At 47.7% G+C, this 17,909-nt stretch overlaps 2 protein-coding genes across 7 annotated transcripts in view; one reads left to right on the forward strand and one right to left on the reverse strand.

The window, feature by feature from the left end:
* LOC137524412 (dynein axonemal assembly factor 8-like) overlaps window positions 1–7,720 on the reverse strand; it is a 259,050-nt gene extending 251,330 nt beyond the window's left edge. Inside the window, exons 1-2 of one of the 3 annotated variants that reach the window (XR_011022677.1) lie at window positions 7,440–7,718; window positions 3,235–3,381 (exon numbers count right to left, since the gene is read on the reverse strand). Coding sequence is in view for 2 of the 3 variants with exons in the window: in XM_068244202.1 (XP_068100303.1) it covers window positions 3,235–3,351 (117 nt within the window). In the remaining variant the exon portion in view is untranslated. Of the gene's footprint in view, window positions 1–3,234; window positions 3,382–7,439 lie in introns of all 3 variants that reach the window. The other 2 variants (XM_068244202.1, XM_068244201.1) reach the window with 2 other exon arrangements.
* Window positions 7,393–17,909, forward strand: part of ANKS3 (ankyrin repeat and sterile alpha motif domain containing 3) — a 72,259-nt gene continuing 61,742 nt past the window's right edge. Inside the window, exon 1 of one of the 4 annotated variants that reach the window (XM_068244204.1) lies at window positions 7,393–7,572. The gene's annotated coding sequence lies outside the window, so the exon portion shown is untranslated. Of the gene's footprint in view, window positions 7,573–7,609; window positions 7,666–7,706; window positions 7,859–17,909 lie in introns of those variants that run through there. The other 3 variants (XM_068244205.1, XM_068244206.1, XM_068244203.1) reach the window with 3 other exon arrangements.

Here is a 17,909-nt window from a genome sequence, read left to right on the forward strand (position 1 = left end):
TACTTACTCCGGCACCCACGTGGGGTGCATGTATGCACAAAGCACATGTATGTATGCAGCGAAAGACAAGCGGCAGGTAATGTATAGTGCACTCGGGGTTACATTGCACATTAGGGGGACAGCGTTGGGCCGGCGAGGAGGCGTCACAAGGCCGACTCCGGATCACTTTCAGCATGAAATTGATCGGAAATCGGTCAGCAGTGTATGAGCAGCCAGCAGATCTCTCTCTAGTCAGATTTAATCAGAGAGAGATTTGTCTATTAATTGAAACCGGCCATCATCTCCAGATGTATGGCCCTTAGAGGGGAACTGAAGAGAGAGGTATATGGAGGCTGCCATGTTTATTTCTTTTTAAAGAGACTCTGTAACAAAATTTTAATCCTTATTTCTTCTATGCTATAAGTTCTTATGCCTGTTCTAATGTGGTCTGGCTTACTGCAGCCTTTCCTCTTTGCACAGTGACTGTATTATCTCTGTTATATGATCTAATCTTCTCTCCACTGTCGCCTCTGTCCGGCTGAGGCACTGAGACTGGAATATGCAGGGCTGCTTGTGATTGGATAGAAGCTGTACACACCCTCTTCAGGCCCCCTGCAGGCTCTGTATGACTCACACACTCTGCTTATGTGAGCTTATCACAAGCTGGTTAGTTTGTTTGTAAACAATGTCTAAAACTAGCAATTACAAGCCAGGTTTGCAGCAGAGAGTGGCAAAAACAGCACAGAGGGGCCCAGGAGAACATAATGAATAGCATGGTATGCTTTTTGTTGTAAGAATTTAAGAGTACAGATTCTCTTTAAGCAATAGCAGTTGCCTGGCAGCCATGCTGATCCTCTGCCTCTAATACTATTAGCCATAGCCCCTGAACAAGCATGCAGCAGATCAGGTGTTTCAGACTTTAAAGTCAAATCTGACAAGACTAGCTGCATGCTTGTTTCTGGTGTTATTCAGATACTACTGCAGAGAAATAGACGAGCAGGGCTGCCAGGCAACTGGTATTGATTAAAAGGAAATAAATATGGCAGCCTCCGTATACCTCTTACTTCAGTTCCCCTTTAACTGTAGTAGACACTCCTACTTATATCTGCAGGGGCAGGGCTTAGTATTTGTGTATGGATCTATTCAGATATGGAAGGGTTTTCAGCCATTGGATCATATTTATACTGCATGGGGGACTCATGGGGCCAGGAAGCGGTGTGCCCGACACAGTGTCGGGAATACCGCTAAGGAGGTTAATATGGAACCACGGCTGTAGCCAAAGAGTGAATTAATGAGGCACTGTAGTGACATATAGTAGAATGCAGTAAATTATTTAGGATACCTACTTTTACAGTAATTTTCCTGGTTTCAGCATCAGAAACACTTCCTATATCAATATATAGCCCCTGTATATTGGTATGTGGTCCCGCCCTCCCAGTGATGTCACAGCCTAGGTTGTTTAGCTACGCGGAATTCTCCTCCCAGAGCATTCTAGGCGACCAGGCATTATTTTTACTGGGTACACAAAGACAGTCCAGGCACTGGCCCTCTAACGTCTGAGGAAGTCACGTGTGAGTGACGAAACGCGTCACGTGGACGGCGTTACCCGGAAGCGCGCTCCGCGCTGTTTGCTCCCCGTTGCCTCCGCTTCTCTTCCTCCTCCTTCGCCGCACACCAGATGGGACTATTCAATCTGCCCAAGTCCAAGCCAACGGGCGACCCCAATCCATGGGCGCTGCTGAAATAGAGGTGCTTCCTCCATGCGGGCGATCTCTGTCCTGACGGGTCACATGAGTCTCTGGTCTATCCAGTGCGGGCAATAAGGAGTAAGAGGTTAGACACGCACATAGGTGTCTGTAATGAGAGCGTATATGTTCACACATAGAGGCGTGCATTATATACCTTAGCACACGGGTGGTGCAATCTTCAAGGTGCAGGACTTCGTGCTACCAATGGGTTACTGCCCAACCTGGCATACTGTACATATGGGCCTGAAGATCAAAATGCTCTGACATGTCAGTCCTTTTTTGAATAGGAGTGCACTCCAGAAGGGACGTTTTCTGGCCCATTTCAGATGCTTTGCAAAGCCAGACATAGTTGCTTGTTTTTAAAGGGGGTTTGTATGTGTTACACTATATGCAGCTTTATCTAATAAAGATTTTGTATTATCTTTTATAACCAGCCTTGTGCTCCCTATACCCAATTTGTTTGCATCTTTGTACATTTATGGGTGAGACAGGCCAATAAGAGGTTTATGATATCCCGTACCCTACTTGTTTCTTACTGGCCCTTTAACCGCTTTATTTCTTCATTCAGACCAAGCTGGTAAACATCAAACAGCTTTACATGCAGTCTATGTGAGATACTTCAAACCTGCCCCATCAAAGAAAACTGCCCGGGCTTTTTTCCCCTTATGCGGTGCAAAGCATGATGGGATCTCCTATGCTGCTGTTCTCGTTGCCTAGCAACTGGGAGGGATGATCAGGACAAAGGACAGTTGGAACTGTGTCTCATGCTCCCTGTCACCTCCTTTCAACCACAAAGATGGCTGCCCTCATGAAATCAAACACTTGCCTGCTCTTTTAAAACAGGGTGGGTAAGAGATTATATTGCCTATTTATTTTAATTACCATAACTAATGTAACTTAATGACAGTATGGCTGAAGTTCCTCTTTAATCAGTACAAGTTTTTATACTGGTGCAGGAAAATTGAAGTCTTACCTAAAAAAAAAATCTTGTTTTATAAAATCAATTCCGGCATGCCACATCTTTCTACTCATCTCCGACTGACGTGCACCACACATTGTCCCTCTGTCCCCCCTCAGTAGCAACAAACTTGCCTCTAGGCATGTGACACTTCTGTACAGCACTCAACCTCACACTGAGTCCCGATCCATACAGGTGACAGTCCTCGTACCCATGTACAAGGCTTAAAGTGGACCTGAACTCAGTCACAGGACAGGAAGATATTTGTAAACACAGGATATTAACCCTATGTCTGCTTCCATGAAAGCAGGAAGTAGACACATTGCAGATTTATTGTATAATTTGTATCAGTTGTAACAATTTTTTTTAAAGATTATTATACTGTTGCTTATCTTTTAGAGCAGAGAGGAAGTTTAGAGTTCAGGTCCGCTTTAAGAGTCAAGGGAGCAGCTAGGTGAATGGAGAATAGCAGACCTAATAGTGGTAAAAATAAGAACATCGCTTCTGAGATCTCTGCCAGGCAAAGTGTCAGGCATCAGTTACACCCACCATAGAATCATCGTCAGAATCCAGAGTTGGCACCTTCACAGCAGAAATCACTGACTGAAAGTTACACAGCCTAGACCAATGGGACTGTGAGGAGGAGGACGCTTGCTCTGAGGTCATTTTCAGAGATTTCTGGAACTCTTCATAATCCTGGAGCACAAATATACAAGGTATATAAAACCATTCATAAAGATCTCACTGAAGACAATTAAAGCAGAATTAATGGAATAACATAACAAATGCTTCTTTCCATACAGCTTATTCTACTAACTTTTGACCCAAAGTAATGTCACCTCTGTTAAAAATCACATGTCCCTTCAGCTCAGAGTACAGCATTGCTGGGAGATGCCATTGCTGGATACGTTTGATCATCAAGTTCATTTAGTAAGTGCTTTAGCTGCGAAAATTCTCTCTTCTCTAATCACAGTCACTGAATATTGCAGTAAAAAAAAAACCCTCTGCAGTGTTTGCTCAGCCAGATCAACTATAATTAGTGTTCAAAGTCAAAGAACAATCTAGGAACTGCCTCAGTGTGTCAATGTAACTAATAAGAGAGCAAAGTAAAACACAGTCTATGGGATCATTCATTTACTTATAAAATAATATTTTGACCTAGGAAGTACTTATGCTGTGTCTACGGTAATCTGTTGGTGCAGAGTGGAAATTCTGACTGTAGCGTCATTTTAAGATCCCCTTCAAGAAAAGCCACTGATTTTGCTGACAGCAGAATAAAACAGGATTTTGACCAGATGTGTATGGAATCTGTAACTTCTAACAGATTTTTAGGTCTTGACCAACCGAAACAAAATATGATCAAACAAGTCGCATACTTTTTACCAGTTACTGAACATTTTTGTTCTGCATTGAGCAGAATAAAGCCTCATATATGTGTTGATACAGCAAGGTGGGCAAATACAAATGCTGTGCATAAAAATTTACACTGAAAGTGCCATCAGCTTCCCATAAAGAAAAAACTCCGTCCAGCACTTTGTGTAGCTCATTCTGAAAGCTTGATTACTTGATTGATCCTAATGTATTGACCGGTCTGTTTGACTATTCTTGATCCTGATCTTGTGATTTGAAATCTTCCTGAAACCTCGACTCCACTAGTTATCGACCTGCCTGCCTTGACCGTGTGACCCAATCTGCCTGCCCGGACCTTGTGACCCAGTTTGCCTGCCCTTGTGACCCAGTCTACCTGCCCTGACATTGTGACTCAGTTTGCCTGCCCTGACCTTGTGACGTAGTCTGCCTGCTCTGACCTTGTGACGCAGTCTGCCTGCCCTGATCTTGTGACCCAGTCTGCCTGCCCTGATCTTGTGACCCAGTCTGCCTGCCCTGATCTTGTGACCCAGTCTGCCTGCCCTGATCTTGTGACCCAGTCTGCCTGCCCTGATCTTGTGACCCAGTCTGCCTGCCCTGAGCTTGTGACCCAGTTTGCCTGCCCTTGTGACCCAGTCTACCTGCCCTGACATTGTGACCCAGTTTGCCTGCCCTGACCTTGTGACCCAGTCTGCCTGCCCTGACCTTGTGACCCAGTCTGCCTGCCCTGATCTTGTGACCCAGTCTGCCTGCCCTGATCTTGTGACCCAGTCTGCCTGCCCTGACCTTGTGACCCAGTCTGCCTGCCCTGACCTTGTGACCCAGTCTGCCTGCCCTGACCTTGTGACCCAGTTTGCCTGCCCTGGCCTTGTGACCCAGTCTACCTGCCCTGACATTGTGACTCAGTTTGCCTGCCCTGATCTTGTGACCCAGTCTGCCTGCCCTGACCTTGTGACTCAGTCTGCTAGCCATGATCTTGTGACCCAGTCTGCCTGCCCTTACCTTGTGACCCAGTCTGCCTGCCCTTACCTTGTGACCCAGTCTGCCTGCCCTTACCTTGTGACCCAGTCTGCCTGCCCTAACCTTGTGGCCCAGTGTGCCTGCCCTAACCTTGTGGCCCAGTGTGCCTGCCCTAACCTTGTGACCCAGTCTGCCTGCCCTGATCTTGTGACCCAGTCTGCCTGCCCCGATCTTGTGACCCAGTCTGCCTGCCCTGATCTTGTGACCCAGTCTGCCTTCCCTGATCTTGTGACCCAGTCTGTCTGCCCTGATCTTGTGACCCAGTCTGCCTGCCCTGATCTTGAGCTGTTACACCCATTGAGCCTGTTATTTGCCTGCCTCAACTTCTGTTTGTCTATCGACCAATCTGCATGCTGCCTTTCCTAACTTTGGTCTGTTCATCGACTCGTCTGCAGCTACACTGTGGTTTTACCTGTTTTCCCAGCCAATAATGGTAGCCCCCACCCCTGTATAGGTATCAAATGTGCCCCAAGTATAGGTAGCTCCCCAAGTACAGGTAGCAGTCTAGCAGATGTTAAATCAGCATAAGGTGCTCCACCAGTATAGGCAAAGGATGTGCCCCCAGTAATAGGTAGCTTCTCCTCCAGTATAGGTAGCAGATGTGCAGCCCATTGCAATATAGGTAGCCAGATGGGCCCCAGTATTAGGTAGCTTTCCCCAGTATAGGTAGCAGATGTGCCCCCCCAGCATAGGTAGCCAGATCAGCCCCTGTATTAGGTAGCTTGTCCGGTATAGATACCAGATGTGCCCTCCATCCCACCAAGTATAGGTAGCCAGTATTAGGTACCCCCCCCAGTAAAGGTCGCAGATGTGCCCCCAGTGAAAGGTAGCTACACAGAAAATGTAGCAGATATGCCCCCCCCCCCCCTTAAAGGTAGCCAGACAAGCCCCAGTATCAGGTAGACCACCCCCTCCCCTTGCTGATTCCACCCCCCTCCCCCAAGTATAGGTAGCCAGACAGGTAGCCCCTCCATATTAGTAGCCATGTTTCCCCAAAGTTAGCTATCCCCAGCATAGGTTGCAAGCAGGGCCGGCCTTAGGTTTTACAGCGCCCTGAGCGAAACCTGATTTTTGTGCCCCCCCCTTCATCCTCTTCCCACGTGCATATACACACATGCACACAGGCCCATATGGAATTCCCCTTTTCTCCTGGGACAGGGGTTCCCAACCTTTTTGACGTGACACATCACGCCAAATGCCCAGATCTCCACAACACGTCACGTATGTATAATAGAAAAGTACTATTAATAACCACGAATTGATGGAAAGAGTGCATTATCCTGAATACACTTAAAAATGAAGGCTTGAACCTTTCAGGGATATTAATAAAAACAATCAGAGGGACAGTTAGCCCCCTCCCCATTTAGAATGATAGCACAGCACCGACAATTTGCACCACGCGTTATAGCCACAGTGCGTCCCCCTAAAACGCCCTCAGACTCAGTATAGGTAGGTAGCCAGGTATAGGCGCCCCCAGTATAGGATCTCATGTGTAGGTGCCCTCAATATAGGTTGCCAAGCATAGGTGCCCCCAGTATAGGAAGTCGGTTGAAGGTCTCCATCCCCCCCATAGGTAGCCAGGCGTAGGTGCCTCCAGTATAGGTAGCCAGGTGTTGGTGCCCTCAGTAAAGGTAGCCAGGTATAGGTGCCCTCAGTATAGGAAATCAGGTGTAGGTGCCCTCAGTATAGGGAACCAGCTATAGGCGCCCCCTTGGAAGCTGGCGCCCTGAGCGACCTCTCCGGTCGCTCATATCAAAGGCCGGCTATGGTTGCAAGTGACTCCCCCCACCTTAGCATAGGAGGCAGAGGTGCATATCAGTATTAGGCACCTCCCCCATATAAATACACATATAAGTTGTTCCCCCAATGATAGCTAGTCTCACACAACAGGGAGCTCCCCTTAGTGGCGTTAGATGTGCCACGTGGCCATACCTCCGAACTTTTTCAGATGAGAAAGAGGGACACTTAAGCCACGCCCCTGTTCACCCCACAGTCACACATACCATAAAGATTTAATAAGAAAAATATGTTGTTTTGTAATTCAAACCACACTGGTGGTCCTTTCTATCCTGGTTCATTTAAAATAATAAAGGTTAGAGTCAAACACATTTTTTGTAGAAATATATATATATATATATATATATATATTTACATAGAAAGAGGGACAAAGTCCTGAAAGAGGGACAAATGAGGAGAAAAGAGGGGCAGGGCTCCCAAAGAGGGACGGTTGGGTGCTATGCACGTGAATAGGTATCCCCCCCAGTATAGGTGACACATCCCAAATACTGGTAGCCCCTCTGGTATAAGTAGCAGATGTGACATGTCTCCCATATAAAAGCAGTGCATGATTAGGGAGAGTCACTCACCTCTTGGTGACTGTATTTCTCTTCAGCTGCGACCAACGTCCCCTCTCTATTAGCACAGCGATGTCACATGACGAGAGACGCCGCTGCAGCCATGGAGACAAGACGCTAGACGAGATCCCGCCGCCGCCGAGAGGTGAGAAATTCTTCTTCACGGCGCTGCGCTGGTGACGCGTCACTCTGCGATCCCCGTACGGCTGGGGAGGGGGCACAGAAACTACCAGCTGGGGTAACCGGCTGTAGTCATCAATCTACTGAGAGTTGTAGCTGTACTGTTGAAATAAAAGAGTTAAATTCTCACCTTGCTATGGCAAAGGGAGGAGCTGGTTGGTCAGCTGATCTGCTCTTTGCTTGAACTTCTCAGTGCGCATGCGCATTAAGTAGGACCGCTGTTGGAACGTACAGGAGTTTTGTGCTCTCTGGTAGGGGATACATAACTTAATTTAACACCGGGATCTCTGCGTCCTGATATGTCTGTTTACTGGGGAAGGGGAGTTCTGTGTCCTCATTTATCTGTGTACTGGGAGACAGGGGCTTTGTGTCCTGACATGTCTGTGTACTGGTAGGCTTTGTGTCCTCATGTCTGTGTACTGGGAGAAGTTGGGTCTCTGTGTCCTGACATGTCTGTGTACTGGGAGAAGTTGGGTCTCTGTGTCCTGACATGTCTGTGTACTGGGAGAAGTTGGGTCTCTGTGTCGTGACATGTCTGTGTACTGGGAGAAGTTGGGTCTCTGTGTCGTGACATGTCTGTGTACTGGGAGAAGTTGGGTCTCTGTGTCGTGACATGTCTGTGTACTGGGAGAAGTTGGGTCTCTGTGTCCTGACATGTCTGTGTGCTGGGAGAAGGGGGGGGCTCTGTGTCCTCATACGTCTGTGTACTGAGAGAAGGGGGGCTCTGTGTCCTCATACGTCTGTGTACTGAGAGAAGGGGGGCTCTGTGTCCTCATACGTCTGTGTACTGAGAGAAGGGGGGCTCTGTGTCCTCCTACGTCTGTGTACTGAGAGAAGGGGGGCTCTGTGTCCTCCTACGTCTGTGTACTGGGAGAAGGGGGGCTCTGTGTCCTCCTACGTCTGTGTACTGAGAGAAGGGGGGCTCTGTGTCCTCATACGTCTGTGTACTGAGAGAAGGGGGGCTCTGTGTCCTCATACGTCTGTGTACTGAGAGAAGGGGGGCTCTGTGTCCTCATACGTCTGTGTACTGAGAGAAGGGGGGCTCTGTGTCCTCATACGTCTGTGTACTGAGAGAAGGGGGGCTCTGTGTCCTCATACGTCTGTGTACTGAGAGAAGGGGGGCTCTGTGTCCTCATACGTCTGTGTACTGAGAGAAGGGGGGCTCTGTGTCCTCATACGTCTGTGTACTGAGAGAAGGGGGGCTCTGTGTCCTCATACGTCTGTGTACTGAGAGAAGGGGGGCTCTGTGTCCTCATACGTCTGTGTACTGAGAGAAGGGGGGCTCTGTGTCCTCATACGTCTGTGTACTGAGAGAAGGGGGGCTCTGTGTCCTCATACGTCTGTGTACTGAGAGAAGGGGGGCTCTGTGTCCTCATACGTCTGTGTACTGAGAGAAGAGGGGCTCTGTGTCCTCATACGTCTGTGTACTGAGAGAAGGGGGGCTCTGTGTCCTCATACGTCTGTGTACTGAGAGAAGGGGGGCTCTGTGTCCTCATACGTCTGTGTACTGAGAGAAGGGGGGCTCTGTGTCCTCATACGTCTGTGTACTGAGAGAAGGGAGGCTCTGTGTCCTCATACGTCTGTGTACTGAGAGAAGGGGGGCTCTGTGTCCTCCTACGTCTGTGTACTGAGAGAAGGGGGGCTCTGTGTCCTCATATGTCTGTGTACTGGGAGAAGGGGGGCATTCATTTGAAATCGGCACCAGTAGACTTGGGCGCAGGATACAGCCGGTATATCGGGCCGTGTTAATTACTATTCCCCCTCCAGGCCGCCATGGATAGTGGGGAAATGAGATAATTTGGCTTCCAGTGATTGCTGGAGGCAGAATTATTGTGTTTTTTAAGCAACTTCGGCTCAGTCTTTTGACGGCGCCAACGTTACTTACTGAGCACCGCTGTTGATGATCTTTGGTGGTGCTGGCTGCGCCCAAATTGAGCAGCGCTGGAAAGCACTGCTCTGGGGGGGATGGGGGCTCTGTGCCCTTCTATATCTGTGTACTGGGAGAAGGGGAAATTATGTCCTGATATGTCTGTGTACTTGGAGAAGGGGGCTCTGTGCCCTGTTATGTCTGCTGTGTACTGGGAGAAGGGGGGGGGGGGGGCTATATCTCCTCATATGTCTGTATTGGGTTAAGGGGGTCTCTGTGTCCTCAAATGTCTGTGTACTAAGAAGGTGGCTCTGTGCCCTGGTATGTCTGTGTACTAGGAGAAGGGGTCTCTGTTCCCTGATATGTCTGTGTACCAAGAGAAGGGAGCTCTGTGTACTACTAGGAGAAGGGGGTCTCTGTCTCTTCATATGTCTGTGCTAGAAGTAGAACTGTCTTATGTCTGCTAGGATGAGTGGAGAACTAGTTTCCTCATATGTGTATTTGACCTCTAGGCTAGAAGTACACGTGTACAGCACTCGCCTCTGAAGTGTCACCCAAGGGATCATGTCTGTAACACTGTGGGTGACTGAGAACTCTGCATCCCGAAGTCTGTTTGGAGCGATTATAAATCATTGTGTCCTTGTAATTATGTATTACAAGGAGTGTAAAGCTCTGTGTCATAATAAATAGCCCATCCTAGTGTGGACCAAGTCTAATTGTGTGTATGCACTTTAAAGTGTACCCAAGCCAAAGCTTGAGTTCAGAAACTCATACTCAAAGGGAACCTAAACTAAGAATGATATGGATTTTTTCTTTTAGAATAATACCAGTTGCCTGACTCTCCTGCTGATCCTGTGTCTCTAATACTTTTAGCCACAGCCACTCAACAAGCATGCAGATCAGGTGCTCTGACTGAAGTCAGACTGGATTAGCTGCATGCTTGTTTCAGGTGTGTGATTCAGCCACCACTGCAAACAAAGCGGAGCAGTGCTTTTCAGCGCTGCTAGCTTTGGGCGCAGCCAGCGCCGCCATAGACTGTAATAGGAATCAGTCTATAGCGGCGCTCAGTGAGGAAGGTCGGCTCCGTCAGAAGACGGAGCCGAAGTTGTTTAAAAAACACAATAATTCGGCCTCCAGCAATCGCTGGAAGCCAAATTATTTCATTCCCCCACTATCCATGTCGGCCTGGAGGGGGAATAGTAATTAAAACGCCCCGGACTTGTGCAGAAGCAGGACCAGCCATTTAACAGCTGGATCCTGCGCCCAAGTCTACCAGCGCCGTATTCAAATGTACGCAAACAAAGAGATCAGCAGGACTGACAAGCAACTGGTATTGTTTAGCAGGAAACGTCCATATCCCTCTCAGTTAAAGTGGATTCGAGATGAACTTTTACTCATTGCATAATTGTGTTCCTTTCCTATTGTTTATAGGGCATTCCTCAAGCCAAATACTTTTTTTGTTTTTGTTTTAATACTCTAATTCCCTATAATTTAAACAAGCCACGCCCACAGGTTTTCAGAGAGCCAAGGCACTTTCAGATAGTAGCAAGGGTTCATGGGAGCTCAGTCTGGGCAGGAGGAGGGGGAGGTATTAGTAGGCAGAGAGGAGGGGGGGGGGATTAGGTTTTTTTGCTCAAGATGCAGATAAGCTTGCCTCTGTGTAATGTTTACAAACATGGCTGCTGTCATTGTATCACAGGAAGAAATAATCATATTCTATTAAAGCTGTTTTCAGCTAGATTTGCTGTGTAAACTATCTAAACTGTAGATAAGATATATAGACAAGTTACTTGTTATAGTTAGTTTTTCATCTCGGATCTGCTTTAAGGTTCCCTTTAAGGAGAGGGCAGCCTCTGGATCCTAATTGGGCTTCTCAGGGTGCGATTCCATTAGAGCGGCGCGCGTCGGCTCTTCTGGGTCTGCGGGGAAAGCACACGAATCCCATCAGCCGTGCCATGCACAGCTATGGGATCCGCAGCCTCCCGCGCCGATTCGGATGAAAAAGCCGGCCGAATTGCTAGCGGTAGCGATTCGGCTGGCGTTACCATTGCACCCTATGGCAGAGTTTCCTTGCACTATTCGACTGCGGGGAAACTCTGCGGATTCGCGCCGGTTTCCGCTCAAGTGGAAACGCGCCCTCACTGTGTCTTATGTGGCCACTCGCGCATGCTTCAGCTGATTAGGGGTGCGCTTGTACAAGAGGAGGAGCAGGACCACGCCTGTGCAGTAGCACGGAACCACTCCTGCATGTGCAGGTCCGGGCTCATTGCGCAGTCGTGGCCGTATTTGCACAGTCACAGTACGGCTGCTCTTGTGCTTCAAGAGGAGTGCCGGCCCGATCAGATTACCGACAAATCCTTTTCAGTAATATTTGGAGGTCCGTGAGTGGCATTGGGGGACTGGAGGACAGCCAGGGAAGCCTCACTAGGATCCAGAGGCTGCCCTCTTCTTAAGGTGGGTACACACGTCAGATAAGTCTTTGGAAAATGAAAGATCACAGACAAATTTTACCCCCTTCCATGTAGTATGAGAGCCATACTCTACACAGTCTATTCTATGGAGCTGAACTCCCCATCAGACAGAAATCTTTGCAAGATGCTGCACACAAAGATGCTGTACACATGCAACAGATCAGTATCTGCAAAAGATCAGTTCCTGCAAAAGATCCGTTCCTGCAAAATGCATTCAAAGTCTATGATATCTGCAGATCTCATACACACCTTGTTTAACTGACATTCATCTGCAGATCAGACAATTATCTGCCGATCTGAAGATCCAACCTGGTGGATCTGATCTGCAGATAATTGTCCGTTAAACAAGGTGTGTATGAGATCTGCAGATATCATAGACTTTGAATGCATTTTGCAGGAACGGATCTTTTGCAGGAACTGATCTTTTGCAGATACTGATCTTTTGAATGTCTACTGCATCTTTGTGTGCAGCATCTTGCAAAGATTTCTGTCTGATGGGGAGTTCAGCTCCATAGAATAGACTGTGTAGAGTATGGCTCTCATACTACATGGAAGGGGGTAAAATTGGTCTGTGATCTTTCATTTTCCAAAGACTTTTATCTGACGTGTGTACCCACCTTTATTCTTAGTGTACAAAACCAACATGACAGAGTCATACGCATTGGGTTCAAGAGAAGTGGTATAAGTGTAACCGCTTCCACTATAGGTTTTTAGAATAGCAGGTGGTATTGTGGACCAAAACAGTAAAACAAATCCAACTAAAACTAAAACTTTTGAATCAGAATAATACCAACTGAGATCCAACTAAGAGAAAGGAAAAAAATAACAGTTGCCGGGTCTAGATAAATGGTCATTGCATTTCAGATATGTGGCCTCCATGCCAGGGTTATACATTTCAATTTTACATGTCACTGCTGTTCCAGTAACCTCTTAAAGAGACTCTGTAACAAATTGTTTATCTTTATTTCTTCTATGCTATAAGTTCCTATGCCTTTTCTAATGTGGTCTGGCTTACTGCAGCTTTTCCTAATTGCACAGTAGCTGTGTTATCTCTGTTATATGATCTAATCTTCTCTCTATAGTCGGCACAGTCAGGCTGAGGCAGTCAGACTGGAATGTGCAGGGCTGCTTGTGATTAGCTAGAAGCTGTACACACCCCCTGCAGGCTCTGTGTGACTAACACACTCTGCTTAGCTGAGCCTATTAGAAGCTGGTTAGTTTGTTTGTAAACACTGCCTAAAACTGGCAATTACAAGCCAGGTTTGCAGCAGAGAATGGCAGAAACAGCACAGAGGGGACCAGGAGCACATAATGAATAGAATGGTATGCTTTTTATTGTAAGAATTTCAGAGTACAGATTCTCTTTAAAGTCCTCGGATTCTCTGCATAAGGTCCAGAGTTTATTTTATTTTTTGTTACAGTAAAGCTGTAACTGAACAGCTTGTGTAACAAAAACATTTGGAAAGAGCTTTTAAGAGTGATTCTCCACTCTCCTATACTTAACATTGAGGCTGAATCGCCTCAGAAATCAGCAGAAATGCTGCAGGAGCCGCGTTTGCGAGAAAATCACATCGCTCTGGTGTGATCCATCCCATTCAAATGCATTAGCGTGCTGGTGTTTTTAAAAGCACTCAGAAGCGCTCTTGGTGTGCACCAGCCCTAAATGAGCTTTTGCTTACAGCAAGCTACTCTGTGGAATGATTGCAGAAAGGGTATTTTTTCTCATCACCCTGCCGTATAGCGGTAAATTGTGCTGAATTGTAGGATGATGTACTGTATAGCATAGAATAGGTAGAGGTATCAGAACTGCGGTGAAGTAGTAACTAAGAGAAGATGGGTAGATTAATATGAAGAGATGGGTTTCAGGGCTTGTTTAAATGTAGGAGCCAATCATGCGCTTCTGCACATGAGCGGTCTGGCCCCACTGCTTTGCCCAGAAACTTTCTGCGCAGTTCTACTGCGTAGGTGCAGAACTCTCCCAGCTGTGGGAGTGTGACAGGCGTTTGCACATGGCTGAGCTGCGCATGCGCAGAAGAGCATGGCTGGCCAGATTACCAGGGGCCATAGCATAAAGAGGATGGCGAGGGAGCCCACGCACTCATGAGGCTGGAGGAAGCCCCAGGTAAGTATAGATACACACATTAAGGCCTGGTGCACACCAAAAACCGCTAGCAGATCTGCAAAATGCTAGCAGATTTTGAAACGCTTTTTGTTATTTTGCTATGGCGTTTTGCTAGCGTTTTGCGGATTGCTGCAGCGGATTTCAGTATAGTAGATTTCATATATTGTTACAGTAAAGCTGTTACTGAACAGCTTCTGTAACAAAAACGCCGGCAAAACCGCTCTGAACAGGCGTTTTTCAGAGCGGTTTGCGTTTTTCCTATACTTAACATTGAGGCAGAAACGCACCCGCAATCCAAAAAATGCCTCACCCTGGCATTTTTCGTTTCTGCAAAACGCCTCCTGCTCTGGTGTGCACCACCCCATTGAGATACATTGACCAAGCGGATCCGCAGCCGCAAGCGGCTGCAGAAACGCTGAAAAAGCCGCTCGGTGTGCACCAGCCCTAAGACCATCTCAGGTTTCCTTTAACAATATAACTTGAACAAGCATGCTGATCAGGTGTTTCTGACCGAAGTCTGAGGGCTCGTTTTCACTATCGCGAATCCGCATGCGTCCAACACATGCGGATTCGCACATGGTATGCAAGTGAATGGGCCTGTTTCCACTGTTGCGTTGGTGATGTGCGTTTTTTTTGAGCGGTGAAAAAACGCACAAAAGAGCCAACGAATTCGCCTGAGAGTGGAATGCATGCGAATCGCATGCAATGTATTTAATAGGGAAATTGCATGCGTTTTCGCCATGCGTTTTTTGCCGTGAATTCGCATAGGTACCGATGTAAATTCACACAGGCAGTGACATGGTTAAAATTGCATATACCCTCACCTATGCGAATTCGCTGCAAGAAACGCATGGGGAATCGCATCCGCATGCGATTTCATCAGCGGTGGAATCCAGGCGATTCCGCACTGCAATAGTGAAAACGAGCCCTCACTGTATTAGCTGCATGCTTGTTTCAGGTGTGCGATGCAGATGCTGTTACAGCCAAATAGATCAGCAGGGCTGTCAGGCATCTGGTATTGTTTAAAAGTAAATAAATATGGCAGCTTCCACATACCTCTTAATTCAGGTGTACTTAAGAATACAACTTACGCCTAACTGTTGAGGTTTCTTCTGTTTGTCATTGGAACTTCCTTTTGACTCCTTGATGAGGCAGACTGGCTCCAGAGCCGAACATTATACTAAAAAGGGGGGAAGCAGGCATGTATTAGGTGCAGTCCACATGCCCACCATTCTCCTTTGCCCCCTCTGTTTATACTATAATTCCTCCGTGGCAACCCCTGCATTAAAAGCTAGAATATTTGATTGTAAAATGGATAGGCAGGCTATTCCTTTGTCCATCCCTAAATCAGTTAGATCAAAAAAAACAAAACCGATTTGTAGTTTTTGTTTTATTATCAGAGCTCTGTTTCTTGAGCTAAAACAGTTGCAGATTAAGAACTTCTTCTCATAATCTGCCACGAGGAAGGAGCGGTAATTGCAGGCTTCTTGGAGTGTTAGTAAACCATTAAACTAAGTTTGCTGCAGAAATGAAGGCCTGGCTGTTTTGGAATACTTAACTAATGTGTAACTTGACCGCAGTATAGGATTTGATATGCTGTAGATGGGATAAAAAAAAGTACCTTGTCTTGGTGCTTCTGCACAGAACTGTGGATCTGAGCTATTATTGAACATATCAAGTTGGAACAGACTGGATGAGCGTACAGATACTTCCACCATCACAGATTGCGATAGAGGCTTCCAGCACTGTCTTTTGCTCCTGCCTTGGACCCTCCTGCGCAATGTGACTGCACCTCTTCTTGCATGAGCGTGCCTGCACAGTAGCGCGTAGCTGCTTGTGCAGGATCAGCTCCGACTTACTGTGCAGGCAGGCCCGTGTCATGCAGGAGCAGTATGGCCATGCTTGTCAGATTTCTTTGGAGGGTCCACACTCGGCAGCGTAGAAAGCCTCTATAGGATCCAGAGGCTTCACTCTTCTTAGGGAAGTCTATATTTTTTTGACCCAAGATTTGCTTGCACGTGCGCAGAAGACCCAGACTGGACCCGACTCAGCCAGTTGCCGGGGCTGACCGGCAGACCGCGGGAGGACAGCGTGGGACTCAGACGTGTTTATGGGGTCTGAAGAAGCCGCGGGTAAGTCTCAAATCTTCCGTTTCCGAGGTCCCTGGTACACTTTAAGAACCCTGCCATTAAAAGTGTAAGAATGGCTGCAGTTTAACCACTTAACGACTGCCTAACGCCGATAGGCGGTGGCTGGTAGTAAGTGGATTTCCATGGACGTTTGAGCGGCCGTTCAATGTCAGTTCACGGAGGGTGTCTCCGTGAACAGCCTGCGAGCCTCCCCTCGTGGCTCGCAGGCTAAATGTAAACACGTGGGGAAGAAATCCTCGGTGTTTACAGCGTACGGCGCTGCTGTTGCAGCAGCGCCGTAAAGGACATCAGCGATCCCCGGCCTCTGATTTGCCGGGGATCGCCGGCATCTGATAGGCTAAAGCCTATCAGAGGCGGTACAGGACGGATCGCTGTCCTGTACCGCCCATGGGAAGGAGGAGAGGGAGGGCGGAATAGCGCTGCGGAGGGGGGCTTTGGGGAGCACCCCCCGCAAGGCACAACAGAGCGGCGGCGATCAGACCCCCCCCGCCCCCCCCCAGCAGGACATCTCCCCCCCCCCCCCCCCCTAGTGGGGAAAAAAGCGGGGAAGTCTGATCGCCCTGCCTGCAAGGTGATCTGTGCTGTGGGCTGGAGAGCCCACACAGCACAGATCAGTGAAAACAGCTCCGGTCCTTAAAGGGATACTGTATGGGGGGTTGGGGGAAAATGAGTTGAACTTTCCTGGGGCCTCTAATGGTCCCCCGCAGGCATCCTGTGCCCACGCAGCCACTCCCCAATGTTCCGGCCCCGCCTCCGGTTCACTTCTGGAATTTCTGACTTTAAAGTCAGAAAACCACTGCGCCTGCACGGCCGTGTCCTCTCTCGTGCTGATGTCACCAGGAGCGCACTGCGCATGCCCAGCATGGTCTGTGTCTGCGCAGTACGCTCCTAGTGACATCAGCGGGAGCGAGGAAACGACAACGCAGGCGCAGTGGTTTTCAGACTTTAAAGTCTGAAATTCCAGAAGTGAACCGGAGGCGGGGCCGGAGCATTGGGGAGTGGCTGCGTGGGTACAGGATGTCTGCGGGGGACCATTAGAAGCCCCGGGTAAGTTCAACTCATTTTCCCCCAACCCCCCTACAGTATCCCTTTAAGTGGTTAAATTTTCCCTGTGATTTTTTGGCTCCGCCCACTTTTTGTAACCTTGACACAGTCACTCAAAGTACCAAGTAATGGCATCAAAATGTGTGAATGGAAGCAGTTTATTCAGCAAAGAATTCTGATTGGCTGTTTGTGGCGCCACCCATTTTTCCTGTATTTATAACCTCGGTCACCAAGTAACCAACTGTACCAAGTTAGAGGACTCTTGCTTTATTACTGTGAGAATGGAAGCCTTTTGCATGTTTTCCATTAACGTGAATGGGTGAGATCTGATTGGCTGTTTGTGGTTCTGCCCAGGTGTGCGGAGGAGGGAGTTTTGAGGAGATGTGACACTCCCAGAACATATCCCAAGTAGTAAGGGATCTCTATACCAAGTTTCATTGAAATTAGTTAAGGCGTTTTCTAGTGATGGACAATTACACTCACTCCCTGCCAAAAGTGGCACAAAGTAACACACACACCTTGGAACATAATTTTAAATGTTGAAATAACAGAGACTAATGGGCAAATGTGTGGGTTTTATCTACTGTAGCACATTTTGTTCTAGAACTATAATGGCTGAAAACTGAGAAATATATTTTGTTTCTTTCT

This window comes from Hyperolius riggenbachi, chromosome 7, assembly GCF_040937935.1.
Source record: "Hyperolius riggenbachi isolate aHypRig1 chromosome 7, aHypRig1.pri, whole genome shotgun sequence".
Lineage (NCBI taxonomy): Eukaryota > Metazoa > Chordata > Amphibia > Anura > Hyperoliidae > Hyperolius > Hyperolius riggenbachi.